General features: G+C 42.5%; 1 protein-coding gene across 1 annotated transcript; it reads left to right on the top strand.

Annotated features, from left to right (window-relative positions):
* Positions 1-1681: 1681 nt before the first annotated feature.
* Positions 1682-17567, top strand: LOC139175185 (uncharacterized). Its single transcript, XM_070766097.1, has 9 exons — positions 1682-1972; positions 3048-3150; positions 4420-4679; positions 5241-5273; positions 8826-8928; positions 10188-10447; positions 11024-11056; positions 14404-14921; positions 15717-17567. Exons 2-8 carry the CDS (start codon positions 3054-3056, stop codon positions 14470-14472), a joined length of 855 nt encoding a protein of 284 aa, XP_070622198.1. The 5' UTR covers positions 1682-1972; positions 3048-3053; the 3' UTR covers positions 14473-14921; positions 15717-17567.
* The last annotated feature ends 936 nt before the right edge of the window (positions 17568-18503 follow it).

The following is an 18503-nucleotide window of genomic DNA, read 5'->3' as shown; positions in this document are numbered from 1 at the left end:
GCATCTTGCCGCCTTGAGCACCACTTTGTAAGTCTTAATGTGAGCTCTTACAAGTCTTTGATCGGATTTGGACTTACTCTTCCTCCATCGCTTCTCCAGACGCCTCTTCTGGCATTTCAACTCCCGGAGCTCCTCGTTGAAGCATGGAGCTCTACGGGGTCTAGTGCCACGGAGAGGTCGCAATGGCGCAATCCGGTCAAGAGCCTCCACTGCAGCCTTGTTCCAGGCCTCAGCATGAGACTCTGCCAAACTGTGAACAAGTGTATCTGAAATAACCCCAAACGTCCTCTGAAAACCTTCTAGATCCATCAGGCGTCTGGGGCGGAATTTTCTAATCGGTTCCGCCTCCCTGCGGGGAAGGATTGGAGCCAGGAAGTGAAGCCGCAATAGGAAATGGACTGACCATGACAAAGGCAATACTTCTAAGCCCCTTAGTCTCAGACCATTACTCAATTGCTCAGAGAGGAATACCATGTCAGGTGCATGCCCCCCCTTGTGAGTCAGACCCTGTACTACTTGAGTCAGGTCCATGGCTGTTATGGTGGCCATGAACCCCTGTGCCAGTCCAGAGGTTTCGCCGAGTGACGGCAGGTTAAAGTCCCCCAAGACAATAAGTCTCTCCTCGAGTAGCACAGGCAGGGCTTGTGACACGCAGCTGGGAGGCAGGTACGTGAGAAACAAGCCCACCTGAACCCCTAAGTCCAACTTCACCAGGAGGGACTCACAACCCGCAAACTCTGGAGCAACGAATCTACACAGGCAAAGGCTCTCCCTGGCTATAATAGCCACTCCTCCCCCCCTTCCCTGGGGTCGAGGCTGATGCCATATCTGAAACCCGGCTGGGCAAATTTCAGAGAGAGGAACTCCTCCCTCCGGGCCCAGCCAGGTTTCAGTTACACATGCCAGGTCGGCCTCCTCATCCAGGATCAAATCCCGGGTGAGGAGAACTTTATTTACCACTGACCTGGCATTGAGTAGGAGCAGCTTGAGTCCAGGGCCAGAATTACACTCATCACCAATATTCTGGGTTGAGCTCACGGAACCGGAACAAGGGATCGTTATTAAGCAGCAATCCCTCCTTCCCCTGGAACGGCTAGCTCCGTGGCCCCTGCCATATCTGCCTCTCCCCAGCAACACTAATATTAATACTAATGATCTAAAAATTAATTATTAAAAAAAATTAAGAAAATAGGAGATAGATTAAAATTCCTTAATCAACAAGTCAGAAGTATCTAGCACCAGCTCTCAAAGGTGAGCTCAAAAAACGTTCAGTTTTCTGTTTGGCACAGTTCAAAAGGGAATGGCAAAGTTCTAAATAAATAGATTCTGTCCTCCAAAGTCTCTGAGGCAGGCTTCTAGATTTCTCTCTATGCTTCAGCCACCGATCTCGGCCCCTCTGTCTCCACAATGCCGCTCGGCTCTTGAAGTTTGCCCCAGCCTCTTTCCCACGTCTCTGTAGTTGTTGGGCGACATCTCCAATTCCCCAGTCCTTTAGTAACACCGCACAGCCATACAGCCACCACACAGTCTCCGCAAACCTCGTCACAATCTGGCAGCCTCCACAATGTTCTCCTCAGCTTCCTCCTCCACAGGGGCAATTTCCTTCTCCCTCCGTAAGCCTCGCCATAGCTCGCCGGCCTCCACAACGCTCCTCCAGCTTCCTCTTCCAGCTTCCTCCTTCACCAGAGCGGCCACCTCACTTCCTCTGTAACAGCACTCCACCTGATGGCCCCTCCAAAGCCAAGCGCTCCCACCATACCATGCTCGACTTCCTGGGCCTGCCGTGAAGGGAGGGAGGGGACAGCTGTCTCATCAGGTTCTTACTCTCTCGGTGGCGTGACAGCTAGCGGCCGCCATCTTCTGCCTCCCAGCTGATCTTTCTTCGAGTGTGATTAGGGAAGAAATAAAAGCTTGGAATTTGGGTGTGGAGGAAGAAGAAGAGGAAGAGGACAGTCTCTGCCAAAGGAAGAAGGTGAGGTGAGGGGAATAAAAAGAATCCAAAATTTTAAGGCTTAAAGGGAGGGGGACTCTGAGGCAGCGAGGAGGGAGAACGTACCTCCAATACACTCAGTGCGAGGCTGCCTCCCGTACACTGCGCCAGAGAGAGAAACCCAGGGGGAATGGAAGGAAATTGGCTGGGCTTTGTGCTGCTCTCAATTTCCTGGGAAATTTTCCAGGCTTGGGTTCTTAAGTAGAAAACGGTTCTTAAGAAAAGGCAAAAAAAATCTTGAACACCCGTTTCTTATCTAGAAAAGTTCTTAAGTAGAGGTACCACTGTATTTGATCACCGGCTCAAACCGGGTGGGGGATGGGGGGTTGGACTAGAACAGTGATTTTCAACCTTTTTTGAGCCGCGGCACATTTTTTACATTTACAAAACCATGGGGCACATTTCGGGGGGGGGGGGCTAAAAAAAATTTGGACAAAAAAATTCTCTCTCTTCCTCCCTTTCGCTCTACAGTATTTCTCCCTCTTTCTCTCCTCTTTTTCTCTTTCTCTCTCTCTCCATCCCTCTTTCTCTCTTCCTTCTTTCCTCTTTTTTGCTCTCTTTCTCTCTCCCTCCCTAATTCCCTCTATGTCTTTCTCTCTCCCACCTTCCCTCCCTCTCTTTCTCTCTCTCTCTCTTGCATTCTTTCTTTCTCTCTCTTGCTTTCTTTCTCTCTTGTTCTCTTTCTCTCTTGCTTTCTTTCTCTCTCTCGCTTTCTCTCTCTTGCTTGCTTTCTCTCTTGTTTTCTTTCTCTCTGAGCTTCGCGGCACACCTGACCATGTCTCGCGGCACACTGGTTGAAAAACACTGGACTAGAAGACCTCCAAGGTCCTTTGCAACCCTGTTATTCCGTTGTTCTTTTCATTCTATACAGTAGTTGCATCAACTACATACATTTCCCCCCCAACTTTTTGCAACAGAGCGTTCTGCTTTAATGGTCCATTGGGTTTGGAATCCGTATCGCCAGTTTATTAGAGATTCTGGAAGGGTGGGGTGTGGGGTGTCTCACGGAGAGACCGTTGCTTTCTCTACACTGAGACTGAACTTCCTTCCCTTATAGGTGGACATGGAGCCTGGGGACTTGATTGAGATCTTCCGGCGAGGATACGAACACTGGGCAGTCTACGTGGGTGACGACGATGTTGTCCATCTGGCTGGGCGAAGTAAGAAACCTGGGGTGGGTTAGATCCTCAACTTCCCTTCCTAACATTTGTATCTGAGCTGCAATGTTAATTTGGGCAAAGGTTTAGGATAGACATGTCCCTCGCTCTGGTCAAGCTGCTACGAAGTTCCGAAGAGCAGGATGGGGCCAGAAAATGAATGAATGAATGAATGAATGAATGAATGAATGAATGAATGAATGTATTTATTTATTTATTTATTTATTTATTTATTTATTTATTTATTTATTAGATTTGTATGCTGCCCTTCTCTGTAGACTCGGGGCGGCTCACAGCATACAATAAAACAATTCATGACAAATCTAATAGATTTAAAAAACATTTTAAAACCCCATTATTAAACCAGACATACACACAGACAAACCATACATAAATTGTATAGGCCAGGGGGAGAGGCGGGGTAATGCCTCAATTCCCCCATGCCGAAAGGCAAGGAGAGTAGGGGCAGTTCTAATCTCTGGGGGGAGTTGGTTCCAGAGAGTCGGGGCCGCCACAGAGAAGGCTCTTCCCCTGGGGCCCGCCAACCGACATTGTTTGGTTGACGGGACCCGGAGAAGGCCCACTCTGTGGGACCTAATTCGGTCGCTGTGATTCTGTGCGCAGAAGGACGGTCTCGGATATATTCTGGTCCTGTGCCATGAAGGGCTTTAAAGGTCATAACCAACACTTTGAATTGTGACCAGGAACTGATCGGCAACCAAAGCAGACTGCAGAGTGTTGGTGTAACATGGGCATACCTAGGGAAGCATGATAGCTCTCGCATCTGCATTCTGCACGATCTGAAGTTTCCGAACACTTTTCAAAGGTAGCCCCATGTAGAGAGCATTGCAGTAGTCGAGCCTCGAGGTGATGAGGGCATGAGTGACTGTGAGCAGTGACTCCCGGTCCAGATAGGGCCGCAACTGGTGCACCAGGCGAACCTGGGCAAACGCCCCCCTCGCCACACCTGAAAGATGGTTCTCTAATGTGAGCTGTGGATCGAGGAGGACGCCCAAGTTGCGGACCCTCTCTGAGGGGGTCAATACTTCCCCCCCCAGGGTAATGGACGGACAGATGGAATTGTCCTTGGGAGGCAGAACCCATAGCCACTCCGTCTTATCCCGGTTGTGTTTGAATCTGTTGACACCCATCCAGGCCCCAACAGCCTCCAGGCACCAGCACATCACCTCCACTGCTTTGTTGACTGGACATGGGGTGGAGATGTACAGCTGGGTATCATCTGTGTACTGATTGGTCTCTTTTCCTTTGAAGGTGAATCTGCCGGTGCAAGCTCCTCTTTGTTCATGGGTTTCCCAGCAGTGGTAAAGAAGGAAAAGTTATCTGATGTGGTAGGGAAGAATCGCTACCGTGTGAACAACAAGTATGACTCCAAATATCGTGTTCGGGACCCAAAGGACATTGTCTCTCTTGCAAACGGTCTAATCGGCGAAAGAATAAAATATAATCTCATCACCGAAAATTATGAGCATTTTGCCTACTACCTGCGCTACTGCGTGCCCGTAACTGATCAAGTGAGTATCATCTTTGCAGATTTAGAGATATTTCTTGTGAATCCTGTCTCCGGGAGCGATAGCGATAGCCAGCATTGCTGTGATGCCTGAATGATGATGAGAAGGTTCACCCCACTTGGTTCTCTAGGGTTGTGTGGGGACTAGAACTCCCAGAATTCCATTGGCTCTGAGAGCTGGGGGATCCTGGGAGTTGCAGTTCAACTAGCCCCCAAACCAGAGGTGGGTTCCAGTTTTCCCAAACCGGTAGCATCCCGCTGGTGACGTCATGATCATATCATGGAACCGGTTTGGTCAGTGCTGGTCCGTGGGTACTGCTATCTTTTTTAAATGAAAAAAAAAATATTTGAATTGTTTTACAATTTTTTTGAATTATTTAATTTTTTTTTAATTTTTAAAATTTTGTTCTGAGCATGAGCATGCTATTGTCATCTTGCTTTTGGCTTATTTATTTATTAATACTATTATTTTTCATTGAATTTTTTTTCCTTCTGAGTATGTGGAAACTAAGTTTCCAGCACTGTTTTGGTTTTTGTTTAACTGTTTTTTTTTCTTCGCATGCAGGTGAGGTTTTGGTGGGAGGAACCCAGCAACAAGGTAAGTTAGAACCCACCTCCGTCCCAAACCCACGAGTAGGTCAATTTATTCTCCAAACCACTTGAGGTCAGAACAAGGAGTAAAAGGCGAAAGATGATTAAAGATACAGTTATACCTCTACTTAACTGCTGTTCTGTTCAGGTCGTATGTGACCCGAAGCCAAGTTTGAGTCCCTGTAAAAAATTTCCCCTGCATATCTAAAACTTGAAATTTCATGACTTTTCATCATTTCAGGGGTTCTCTCTATGAGAATTTTTTTTGAGGGGTGGGGTTTTTCTTTCTTGCTTAAAAACAAAAAGTCACACTTCTTCTGTTCCCGGGTCACCCTGACCCGGACCGAAAACTCTTCATTTGAAGTGCTTATGTTATGGTCAATTTGAATACTTTTTTCACTTGGAAAGTAGTCTGAACATTTCTGCCCACAATGATATGAAAATTGAAATGAAAAAAGTAATTCTTATTGGTTTATTTTGCTGATAGAATGCGTGCCCCCCGTTTTTGTGAAATATTTTTCAATTTATGGATAGTTTTGCTTGCAAAATGTGTTCAATTTTACTAAAGTTGGTGTGGGATTGGCAGTTTGAACATTTCTGAATATAAGAAAAATACAAATGAACTGAAAGAACTGTTTCTTATTGGTTGTTTACAATCATAAATTAGCCCCCCCCCCCCCTTGGCTGCTTGCAAACATTTTCACTTTATATTTACGGAGGCTTCAAATCTGAAATATTTTTAATATCTTAGGCATTTATTTACTCATTTTAACATGACTGACCATCATACAAATATTTGTGGGGGTGGGGGGAAAAATTTTTTCTGGGCAAAAAAAAAAATCACGTTGACTCTATTTCAGGTCGTATAGACCCGCACCAAAATGATTTTTTTTAGGTACTTGAATTTGGTCTTTTTCAATACTTTTTTCACTTGGAAAGTAGTCTGAACATTTCTGCACACAATGATATGAAAATTGAACTGAAAAAATTGAGGCTTATATTTTTAGTTTTATCAAAAAGCCCCTCCCCCATGCTTTCTGAATTTCTTTTCAATTTATACTTTTTTTAGGCTACAAATCTCTAAGGAATATTCCCCAAAATGTTTTGATATACTAAATTGAACAATCCTGAACATAAGAAAAATAGAAATGAACTGAAAAAATGATTCTTATTGGTTTATTTTTGCCACAAAAGGGCCACCCCCCCCCCCGGCCTTGCTGTGTGCCATTATTTTCACTTTTTAAATATATTTGGCTAGAAATATTTGAATATCCTTTTGAAAAGCAAGCATATTGTAGCCAGACAACTAATTTTATGAAAGAAATCCATTTTACTAAAACCAAGTACAGTGGTACCTCGAGATACGAGTTTAATTCGTTCCGGACCTGGGCTCTTAAGTCGAGCAGCTCTTATCTCGAACGACTTTTCCCCATAGGAATTAATGTAAATAATTTTAATTGGTTCCAGCCCTCAAAAAACTCACAAAGTTAGTCTAAATTATGCAGAAAGACATGTTTTTAATGAAGAAATGTACATGTACATATAAATGAATAATGAAGTTTCTTTCACTTAACTTGTAAACTTTCTTAAACTTTTAAATTTACATATGTTCAACTTCTCTGCCACCCAATCCTGTAGGACAGAGGTCCCCAACCCTTTTTGCACCAGGGACTGGCTTTAAGCGATCAAGAGAGGAATGGGTGAATGAATGGACGGAGGGTGGGAAGGAAGGAAGGAAAGAGGGAAGGGACAGGAACAGAGGAAGGAAGCAAGGAAACTTATGAAAGGGGAGAGTAAGAGAGGAATGAGTGAAGGGAGGGAGGGAGGGAAGAAGGTGGGAAGGAGAAAGAAAAGAAGAAATAGAGGAAGGGAAGGTAAAAGAGAAAGAAAAAGAGCAAGAAAGAAAGAAAGAAAGAAAGAAAGAAAGAAAGGGGGAAGGGACAGGAACAGAGGAAGAAAGCAAGGAAACTTATGAAAGGAGAGAGTAAGAGAGGAATGAGTGAAAGGAGGGAGGGAGGGAAGAAGGTGGGAAGGAGAAAGAAAAGAAGAAATAGAGGAAGGGAAGGTAAAAGAGAGAAAGAAAAAGAGCAAGAAAGAAAGCTGCAAGCACCCCCCCGAGCCCCCCAGGCTGGCTGCAACCTTTTAAAACATGCGCGCCGCTTCGCGGCTGTCTCCTGAAGCCGAACGCGGAAGTTAGCGTTTGGCTTCAGGAGACAGCTCCTTGGCGCTTGTATCTCGAATTTGGGCTTGTAAGTAGAACAAAAATATCTCTCCCCTCCCAGCTCTTATCTCGAGTTGCTCTTAAGTAGAGCAGCTCTTATGTCGGGGTTCCACTGTATGTAAGTTTGAAATTAACAGCATAATTTTTATATCAATTGAAATAGGATGGGAGAGACTTTTATTTGCAAAATAAATGAATATGCATCAATTTTTTCAAGTTCAATTTTCATATCATTATGTTCAGAACGGATCAAGCTACCAATCCCACACCAACTTTAGTAAAATAGAATGCATATTGTAGGCAAAATTATCAATAAACCTAAACAAAAACCACAAACACGGGGGAGGCACATTTATGTGCACAATAAACCAATAAGGATTATTTTTTTCAGTTCAATTTTCATTCCATTGTGCGCAGAATTGTTCAAACTTGTTTCCAGGTGAAAACAGCTTTCAAAAAGACCAAATATAAGTACCTAAAATGATCAATTTGCAGTCTGGGTCAAATAGACCCGGGAACATAAGATTAGGGAGTTTTCTCGAACAGAGCAGCAGGGTTTAAGAACTTAATTTGTTCTGTGACCAGGTTCTTAAGTTGAAAAGTTTTTAAGAAGAAGCAATTTTTCCCATCAATGTAAAAGCAAATAATGCATGCAAACCCATTAGGAAAGAAATAAAAGCTCAGAATTTGGGTGGGAGGAGGAGGAGGAAGAAGAGGAGGAGGACAGTCGCTGCCGAAGGAAGAAGGGGAGGTAAGGGGAATAAAAAGAATCCAAAATTTTAAGGCTTAAAGGGAGGGGGACTCTGAGGCAGCGAGGAGGAGCACGTACCTCCAATACACTCAGTGCGAGGCTGCCTCCCGTACACTGCGCCAGAGAGAGAAACCCAGGGGGAATGGAAGGAAACTGGCAGGGCCTTTGTGCCGCTCTCAAATTTCCTGGGAAATTTTTCCAGGCTTGGGTTCTTAAGTAGAAAATGGTTCTTAAGAAGAGGCAAAAAAATCTCGAACACCCATTTTTTATCTAGAAAAGTTCTTAAGTAGAGGTACCACTGTATTTGATCACCTGCTGAAACGGGGGGGGGGGGAGGGGGAGGCTGGACTAGAAGACCTCCAAGGTCCCTTGCAACCCTGTTATTCCGTTGTTCTTTTCATTCTACAGTAGGTTGCATCAACTACATACATTTCCCCCCCAACTTGTTCCAAGAGAGCATTCTGCTTTAAAGGACCATTGGGGTTTGGAATCCGTATTGCCAGTTTATTAGAGATTCTGGCAGGGGGGGGTCTCACGGAGGGACTGTTGCTTTCTCTACACTGGGACTGAACTTCCTTCCCTTGTAGGTGGACATGGAGCTTGGGGACTTGATTGAGATCTTCCGGCGAGGATACGAACACTGGGCAGTCTACGTGGGTGACGGCGATGTTGTCCATCTAGCTGGGCGAAGTAAGAAACCTGGGGTGGGTGAGATCCTCAACTCCCCTTCCTAACATTTGTATCTGAGCTGCAATGTTAATTTGGGGCAAAGATTTAGGATAAACATGTCCCTCGCTTCTGGTCAAGCTGCTATGAAGTTCCGAAGAGCAGGATGGGGCCAGAAAATAAATAAATGAATGAATGAATGAATGAATGAATGAATTTATTTATTTATTTGTTTGTTTATTTATTTGTTTGTTTATTTATTAGATTTGTATGCTGCCCTTCTCTGTAGACTCGGGGCGGCTCACAGCATACAATAAAACAATTCATGACAAATCTAATAGATTTAAAAAACATTTTAAAACCCCATTATTAAACCAGACATACACACAGACAAACCATACATAAATTGTATAGGCCAGGGGGAGAGGCGGGGTAATGCCTCAATTCCCCCATGCCTAATGGCAGAGGTGAGTTTTAAGGAGTTTACGGAAGGTAAGGAGGGTGGGGGCACTTCTAATCTCTGAAGGGAGCTGCTTCCAGAGAGTTGGAGCCGCCACAGAGAAGGCTCTTCCCCTGGGACCCGGAGAAGTCCAACTCTGTGGGACCTAATTGGTGGCTGGGATTCGCGCGGCACAAGGCAGTCCTGGAGATATTCTGGTCCGATGCCATGAAGGGCTTTATAGGTCATAACCAACACTTTGAATTGTGACTGGAAACTGATTGGCAACCAATGCAAACTGCGGAGCATTGGTGTAACATGGGCATGTTTAGGAAAGCCCATGATAGCTCTCGTATCTGCATTCTGCACGATTTGAAGTTTCCAAACACTTTTCAAAGGTAGCCCCATGTAGAGAGCGTTACAGTAGTCGAGCCTCGAGGTGATGAGGGCATGAGTGACTGTGAGCAGTGAGTCCCGGTCCAGATAGGGCTGCAACTGGTGCACCAGGCGAACCTGGGCAAACGCCCCCCTCGCCACAGCTGAAAGATGGTTCTCTAATGTGAGCTGTGGATCGAGGAGGATGCCCAAGTTGTGGACCCTCTCTGAGGGGGTCAATACTTCCCCTCCCAGGGTGATGGACGGACAGATGGAATTGTCCTTGGGAGGCAGAACCCACAGCCACTCCGTCTTATCCGGGTTGAGTTTCAGTCTGTTGACACCCATCCAGGCCCCACCAGCCTACAGGCACCGGCACATCACTTCCACTGCTTCGTTGACTGGACATGGGGTGGAGATGTACAGCTAGGTGTCATCTGTGTACTGATTAGTCTCTTTTCCTTTGAAGGTGAATCTGCCGGTGCAAGGTCCTCTTGGTTCTGGGCTATCACAGCAGTGGTAAAGAAGGAAAAGTTATCTGATGTGGTAGGGAAGAATCGCTACCATGTGAATAACAAATATGACTCCAAATATCGTGTTCGGGACCCAAAGGACATTGTCTCTCTCGCAAACGGTCTAATCGGCGAAAGAATAAAATATAAACTCATCACCGAAAATTATGAGCATTTTGCCTACTACCTGCGCTACTGCGTGCCCGTAAGTGATCAAGTGAGTATCATCTTTGCAGATTTACAGATATTTCTTGTGAATCCTGTCTCTGGGAGCGATAGCGATAGCTGTGTTCTCCTGAATGACGAGAAGGTTCACCCCACTTGGTGCTCTAGGGTTGTGTGGGGACTAGAACTCCCAGAATTCCATTGGCTCTGAGAGCTGGGGGATCCTGGGAGTTGCAGCCCCCAAACCAGAGGTGGGGTCCAGTTTGCCCAAACCGGTAGCATCCCGCTGTGACGTCATGATGATATCATGGAACTGGTTTGGTCAGTGCTGGTCCGTGGGTACTGCTATCTTTTTAAATTTTTTTAAAAAAAATTGCATTGTTTTACATTTTTTTGAATTTTTATTTTTTATTTTTTAAATTTTCTTCTGAGCATGTGCATGCTATTGTCATCTTGCTTTTGGCTTATTTATTTTATTATTATTATTATTATTATTATTATTATTATTATTATTATTATTTTATTTTTATTTTTTTCATTGATTTTTTTTTCCTTCTGAGTATGTGGAAACTAAGTTTCCAGTACTGTTTTTGTTTTTGTTTAACTATTTTTTTTTCTTCGCATGCAGGTGAGGTTTTGGTGGGAGGAACCCAGCAACAAGGTAAGTTAGAACCCACCTCCGTCCCAAACCCATGAGTAGGTTAATTTATTCTCCAAACCACTTGAGGTCAGAACAAGGAGTAAAAGGTGAAAGATGATTAAAGATACAGTGGTACCTCTACTTAAGAACTTAATTCGTTCCGTGACCAGGTTCTTAAGTAGAAAAGTTTGTAAGTTGAAGCAATTTTTCCCATAGGAATCAATGTAAAAATAATATGAGAACAATTATAAATATATTAGAATATTATGAACAGCACCCGGGAAAACAAATGGCATTAGTATTTTTAGACGCACAAAAAGCATTCGATAACGTGGATTGGCTATTTATGAAATTGCTACTTAACAAAATGAACTTTGGAACTAAATTTTTTAACATAATTGATGCTATATACTCTGCTCAAACAGCAAAAATTATTTTAAACAATGATCAAACAGAAAAATTTAAGATAGAAAAAGGCGTCAGACAAGGTTGTCCTATCTCCCCATTACTATTTATCTTATCCCTAGAAGTTTTATTGACAAAGATAAGGAAAGATAAAAATATAAAAGGTTTACAAATCAAGAAAGAAATATATAAACTACAGGCTTTTGCTGACAATGTTGTTTTTATATTAGAAGATCCATTAAACTCTATTTTAAAGTTAATAGACCAGTTAGAAGAATATGGATCGTTGGCCGGCTTGAAAATAAATAAAAATAAGACACAAATATTAACTAAAAATATGATAGATTCCCAGATTCAACAACTAGAAACAAAATCAAATATGAAAATAACCAAAAAAGTTAAGTATTTAGGTATTTGGATAATAGCAAAATCTATGACATTAAAAGAAGATAACTACACCAAACTTTTAAAACAAATCAAAAATGATTTAAAGACTTGGAGTAATTTGCAATTGTCACTACTAGGCAGGATTTCCACAAGCAAAATGAATATTCTACCCAAAGTATTATTTTTATTCCAAGTAATTTCAATTAACCCAGGAAAAGATGTTTTTATAGAATTAAATAGAATAACAAAAAAAATTATATGGCAAGACAAAAAACCTAGAATAAGACAGTGTGCTTTAGAAGATATAAAAGAGCAAGGAGGTCTCGACTGTCCAAATTGGAAGTTATATTATCAAGCCGCAACTTTGACTTGGACCAAAGAATGGCTTACTTTACAAAATAGAAGATTATTGAATTTAGAAGGACATGATTTAATGTTAGGATGGCATGCCTTTATATGGTATGAAAAGTATAAAACACATTCCTATTTCAAAAGACATATCATTAGGAAAGCACTTATAGATGTTTGGAATGAAGTAAAAAAAGATCACTTTTTAGTCATGTCGGAATGGATATCTCCCATTGAAGCCATAACTTTTCCAAATTTATTACAAGAGGATAAGATTTGGAAATATAAAGATTTAGTAGATAATCAGTGGAATTTGAAAACAAAGCAGGAACTGTTGGAATCGGGCCTGGCAATACACTGGTGGCAATATACACAGATTAAGTCGAGATTTCATAAAGACAAAACAATATATATACTTAGAAAAGATAATAATATATTAGGTAAATTACTAACAATATATCAAAGAAAATTAATAGGAAAAACATATAAATTTTTAATTAATAGTAAACATAGAATGGATATTACAGGATAACATGATTAGTTGGTGTAGAAATTTAAACAGAGAGATAGATCTGAATACCTGGGAAAAGGTATGGACGTATAACTGGAAGATAACAAAGTCAACTGCTTATAAAGAAAACCAGATCAAGATGTTTTATAGATGGCACTTTCCACCAAGTAGAATTTCAAAAATGTACCAAACTAATTCGCCTAATTGCTGGAAATGCAAAATAGAAATAGGTACCTATTATCATTGTTGGTGGACGTGCCCAAAAGCTAAAGAGTACTGGAACATAATAGAAAAATGGCTGAGAGAAATAACTCAATTAGATATTAAGAAAGCACCAGAATTTTTTCTATTGGGCATATCAAATTATAAATATAAAAAATATAGTTCATATATTAGTAGCAGCCAGGATAGCTTTTGCACAAAAATGGAAAGATATTCAGATTCCAAAAGAAACAGATATCCTCAAGAAGATTTTAGATTGTGCCGAATTAGATATGATGACGAGACGGTTAAACAACCAAGAAGAATCAGAATGTTATGATATCTGGCAGAAAGTATATACCGTACTTGGTGGGAAACAAGGAATAAGAGATAAGCGTGTTGCTATATTATTTTGCATATTTGAATTTAGTATTAGAATTGTATAAGATGGTAATTATTAGAAAATCTCTTTCATCTCTTTTCTTTTTTTTTCTTTCACTCTTTTTCTTTTTATAAAACTTTTTTCTCTTTCATATATATCTTTACAAATTTTGATACAGATTTAGATTTATATATTAAAATTGATATTTTTATTCTATATAACAATATGTATTTTATAGATAAACTTTTTATTTTCATACGACGACTTCTATCTTGAGCGGAGCGACTGTAGCTTCATTAAGTGTTATATGTTTTGTTTGTTGTGTTTGTTACTTTGAAAAAACTAATAAAATATATATATATTTTTAAAAAGGAATCAATGTAAAAGCAAATAATGCGTGCAAACCCATTAGGAAAGAAATAAAAGCTCAGAATTTGGGTGCGAGGGGGAGGAGGAAGAAGAGGAGGACAGTCGCTGCCCAGAGCGAACGGAGCGTTTCTTTTCTCTGGGAGCTGGCAGAGGTTTATTCCCTCTCCAAGCGCCTAGAGAAAGGAAAATGCTTCGTTCGCTCTGGGCTGCCAAAGCCTCCTTAAGCGCCACTGGAAGGCTCCTCTGGCAGCCTAGAAAAGCCCGAGATGGCCAGGATTAAAGGGGAAATGGCAGGAAACTGGCCGGGCCTTTGTGCTGCTCTCAAATTTCCTGGGAAAATTTTCCAGGCTCGGGTTCTTAAGTAGAAAATGGTTCTTAAGAAGAGGCAAAAAAATCTTGAACACTTGGTTATTATCTAGAAAGGTTCTTAAGTAGAGGTACCACTGTAGATACAACCTGCAATTTCCTGAGAGTGAGAACAATTAATCAGTGGAACAGCTTGCCTCCAGAAGTTGTGGATTTGAAAAAGAGATTGGACAACCCTTGGTCCAGGGTAGTATAATATCCCCTAATTGAGTGCGGGCGGATTTTCATTCCAAGGCCTCCGTCCCAATGATCTTATCAAAGGTTCTATGGTGTATGTTCTAGGTTGGGAAGACCTGATTAAACAATAAAAAATTCACGACCTTTCTCGGGATTAAGTAATAGCGTTTTTTCTTGCACACAGAAAAATATTTGCTGATGGTCTTTCTCTTCAATTTGCAGGTTTTTCATTTCGGTTTGCTCCTAGCAGCGGTAGGAGGTTTGCTCATGTTCCTTACTCTGAAGATTTAGCAAGGAGAACATTAGTGTGGTTTCAATGAACACTCTCCAAGAATCCACTTTCTGCAATATTTTTGTTGGCCTTCTATCACCGACTACGTCAGCTTCAACCACAAAAACACACGAGACCCACAACAGATACAAACTTTAAGTAATCCTCTCCAAACTCGACTGTAGAGAATACAACTTTAGTAGTGGTATTATCTGATTCTGTGGTTTCTTCCCCCAAACCTTTAACCTTAGACTATCCACAGTCAACCTCATCCCATTCTTAAGAGATCTATAAAGGGGTTGCATAAGTGCACCATTGTGCCTACCGTCCCTGTCTTACTACCTTATTGTCTCCATTTATCTGGACTTACTTTGCTTATGCTTATGTTTATACCTATATACCTGCTATCACGCACATATTGGACCAAAACCCCCGCAAATAAAATGAAATAAATAAATAAAATACAGTGGTACCTTGGTTCTCGACCACAATTCTTTCCAGAAGTTTGGTCGAGAACCGATTTGGTCGAGTACCGAATTTATTTATCCCATAGGAAATAATGGAAATGGATTTAATTGGTTCCCAGCCCCTGTTAACTCGCTGGGAACCAATTAAATCTATTTTCTTTATTTCCTATGAGGTAAATAAATTTGGTACTGCAAGCTGCAGGAAGGGTGGGGGCGGCTGCAATCCCGGCAGCTTTGGGGGGCTCCTTTCCTCAATGCTTCGTATTATTACCTGTAAGCAGCTGCAAAAACTTTCTCCTTCCCGGCGGCGGCTTCCCTTCGAGGAGCAACAGCGCCGGGAACGTCACGTAATGAAGGGAAGCTGCTGGAGCGGTGATAACTGCTGAGATGGCTCCGGCGGCTTCCCTTCATCACGTGACGTTTCCGGCACTGTTGCTACTCAAAGGGAAGCCGCCGTTGTTGCCGCCACCGGGAAGGAGAAAGTTTTTGCAGCTGCTTACAGGTAATAAGATGAAGCAATGAGGAAAGGAGCCCCCAGAAGCTGCCAAGATTGCAGCAGCCCCCACCCTTCCTGCAGCTTGGAGCTCTTATAGAGCTCCTCAGCCCCCTGAAGCTGCTGGGATTGCAGCAGCCCTCGGCGGTAACATTTTGAATAATGAACAAAATTTTCTGTGGCTGTTTGGTATCCGAATTTTTGTTCAGACACGGAAGCAAATTTTTGCTGAAAATTTTGTTCGTTATCCGATATTGTACGAGAACCAAAGCGTTCGAGTACCGAGGTACCACTGTACCAGTAGCAGAGTTCTTCTTTAAAGTAGCAGCAATTACAGGCAAACAACACGGGCAGGACAGAACAGCTAGTTTCATTTGGATAATTCAGAGTGGACTGCGAGTACAAGTAGGCTGAGCCACGCCCAGCCTTCAAGCTTAGGTTTCAATTTCGATTCTCTGCACAGATTCAGAAGTGTTTAAGCTCCCATTGGTTGACCTAGTTGCTATGTCTATTCATTGGCAGACCTTAAGGGAAACCGCTCCAAACTCAATTGCAGAAAATACGACTTCAATAACAGAGTTGTCAATGCTTTGACTGCACTACCTGACTCTGTGGTTTTTTCCCCAAACCCCCAAAACTTTAAGCTTAGACTGTCTACTGTCAACCTCAGCCATTCCTAAGAGGTCTGCAGTGACAATAAGAATGAAAAATGGTCATTATTTACTTATTTTCCAGGGCCGTCATAACTTTGCATGGTCTTTAAATGGACTGTCATAATTCGAGGAATACCTGCATACTGAAATTGTGCCCTTTGAAGCGTGTGTATGAATTTATTTTGTGTGTTTCCTGGAAAGCTTCTATACAGGTAGCATTCAACTTACAATATGGCAAATGATTGAGCTTTACTAGATAAGTGGTGAAAGCAATGGAAACTGCAGTTTAATGTTTCCAAATGTAAAATAATGCACTTGGGGAAAAGGAATCCTCAATCTGAGTATTGTATTGGTGGTTCTGTGCTAACAAAAACTTCAGAAGAGAAGGATAAGACTTAGGGGTAGTGATTTCTGACAGTCTCAAAATGGGTGAACAGTGGGGTCAGGCGGTAGGGAAACCAAGTAGGATGCTTGGCTGCATAGCTAGATGTATAACAAGTGGGAAGAGGGAGATTGTGATCCCGTTGTATAGAGCGCTGGTGAGACCCCATTTGGAATAATACCGTGTCCAGTTCTGGAGACCTCACCTACAAAAAGATATTGATATCAATTTGAACGGGTCCAAAGACAGGCTAAAAGAATGGTGGAAGGTCTTAAGCATAAATATGTATCAGGAAAGACTTCATGAACTCAATCTGTATAGTCTGGAGGACAGAAGGAAAAGTGGGGACATGATAGAAGCATTTAAATATGTTAAAGGGTTAAATAAGGTTCAGGAGGGAAGTGTTTTTAATAGGAAAGTGAAGACAAGAACAAGGGGACACAATCTGAAGTTAGTTGGGGGAAAGACCAAAAGCAACATGAGAAAATATTATTTTACTGAAATAATGGAACAAACGTCCAGCAGACGTGGTTGGTAAATCCACAGGAACTGAATTTAAACATGCCTGAGATAAACATAGATCCATCCCAAGATAAAAATACAGGAAATAGTATAAGGGCAGAACTAGATGGACCATGAGGTCTTTTTCTGCCGTCAACCTTCTATGTTTCTAAGATGAAAAAATAAAGACATTTGATAACATTGCAATGTTTCTGTAAGAGCTTTTCTTGTGGAAAACCTATTGTGGCCCAGCCTCACTCGGACTCTACCTTCAGCGTCCCCCGGGTAAATTGAGTTTGAGACCCCTGTCCTAGGTCCACAGTTGAAATCAGAACAGTGTCTCTCAGCTGTGGCTAGCGAGCTTTGCAGAGGTCCACCTCGTGCGCCAGTTGCAGCCCTATCTGGATCGGGACGCTCTTCTCACAGTCACTCATGGCTGGACTATTGCGACATGCTCTACACAGTAATGGGCAGCCACATTTTTTACTGCCACACTGTGGGTGTGGCTTGATGGTCATGTGACTGAGTAGGAGTGGCTTGCCGGCCATGTGACCAGGTGGGAGTGGCTTGAATGATCACTGTTATGTCTGGAATGTTCTGTTGTCTGGCAGATGTAAAAAAGGTGCAGTTGTTAAGCAGAATGCATTGTATTCTGTAGAAGTTGTTTACCTTGTTCCTATTGGCTCCCGCGGCTTGGCGCCAAAATTGTATCGCTGTCAATGGCTTCTGTTGCTGGGCTGAAATGTATAAATAGGGAAAGCTACCGTATTATGTGCTCTTCTCTAACTCGCATACGAGCTGTCACTGTAACCGCGTATAGCTAGAATACTATTGAAAATAAAGATTACAAAATAGCTACCGAGTAAGAGTCATTTTAATCACCATCGTTCAAGTGAACTGTTATTGCTGCACGATGCCTTTTCATCTCAGCTGTAAGCAGAGTAAGGGCTCTGTGAGGGGAAAAAGACCGCAGCCCAGACTGCTTCGGCGTGACACAACTCTCCTGGCCTTGGGAGGTGTCCGTGTGAGGCTGGAGGGGAGCCGGGCAGGAGAGAGGGAAGCTCGTCCGAGGCCAGGAAGGAGGAAAGAGGAAAAAAGCAAGGAGCGCACAGCAGCAGCAGCAGGGCGAAAAAGGAGAGCTGAGATGAGACCAGTTATCCAGGAAGTGACAGCCGCTGGTCAGCTGGAGCTTCATTTCTGCCGGTGGAACTGCATTCCACTGCGTCCTGCCTGCTGCCCACCCCTGGCTCTACATGAGGCTACCCTTGAAAAGCATCCGGAGGCTACAACTAGTCCAGAACACAGCCACACGAGCCATAGTATGTGTTCGTAGGTCCACCCTCATAACTCCAACACTTCGTGAGCTGCACTGGGTTCCAATTGGTCTCCAGATTTATTTATTTATTTATTGGATTTGTATGCCGCCCCTCCCTTTAGACTCGGGGCGGCTAACAACAGTAATAAAACAATATACTGTACAACAAATCTAATATCTAAAGTAACTAAAAACCCTTATTAAAAACCAAACATACACACAAATATACCATGCATAAAT

This window comes from Erythrolamprus reginae, chromosome 13 (assembly GCF_031021105.1).
Source record: "Erythrolamprus reginae isolate rEryReg1 chromosome 13, rEryReg1.hap1, whole genome shotgun sequence".
Lineage (NCBI taxonomy): Eukaryota > Metazoa > Chordata > Lepidosauria > Squamata > Dipsadidae > Erythrolamprus > Erythrolamprus reginae.
Note: the sequence above shows the minus strand (reverse complement) of the source record. Positions and strands in the feature narration are given on the sequence as shown.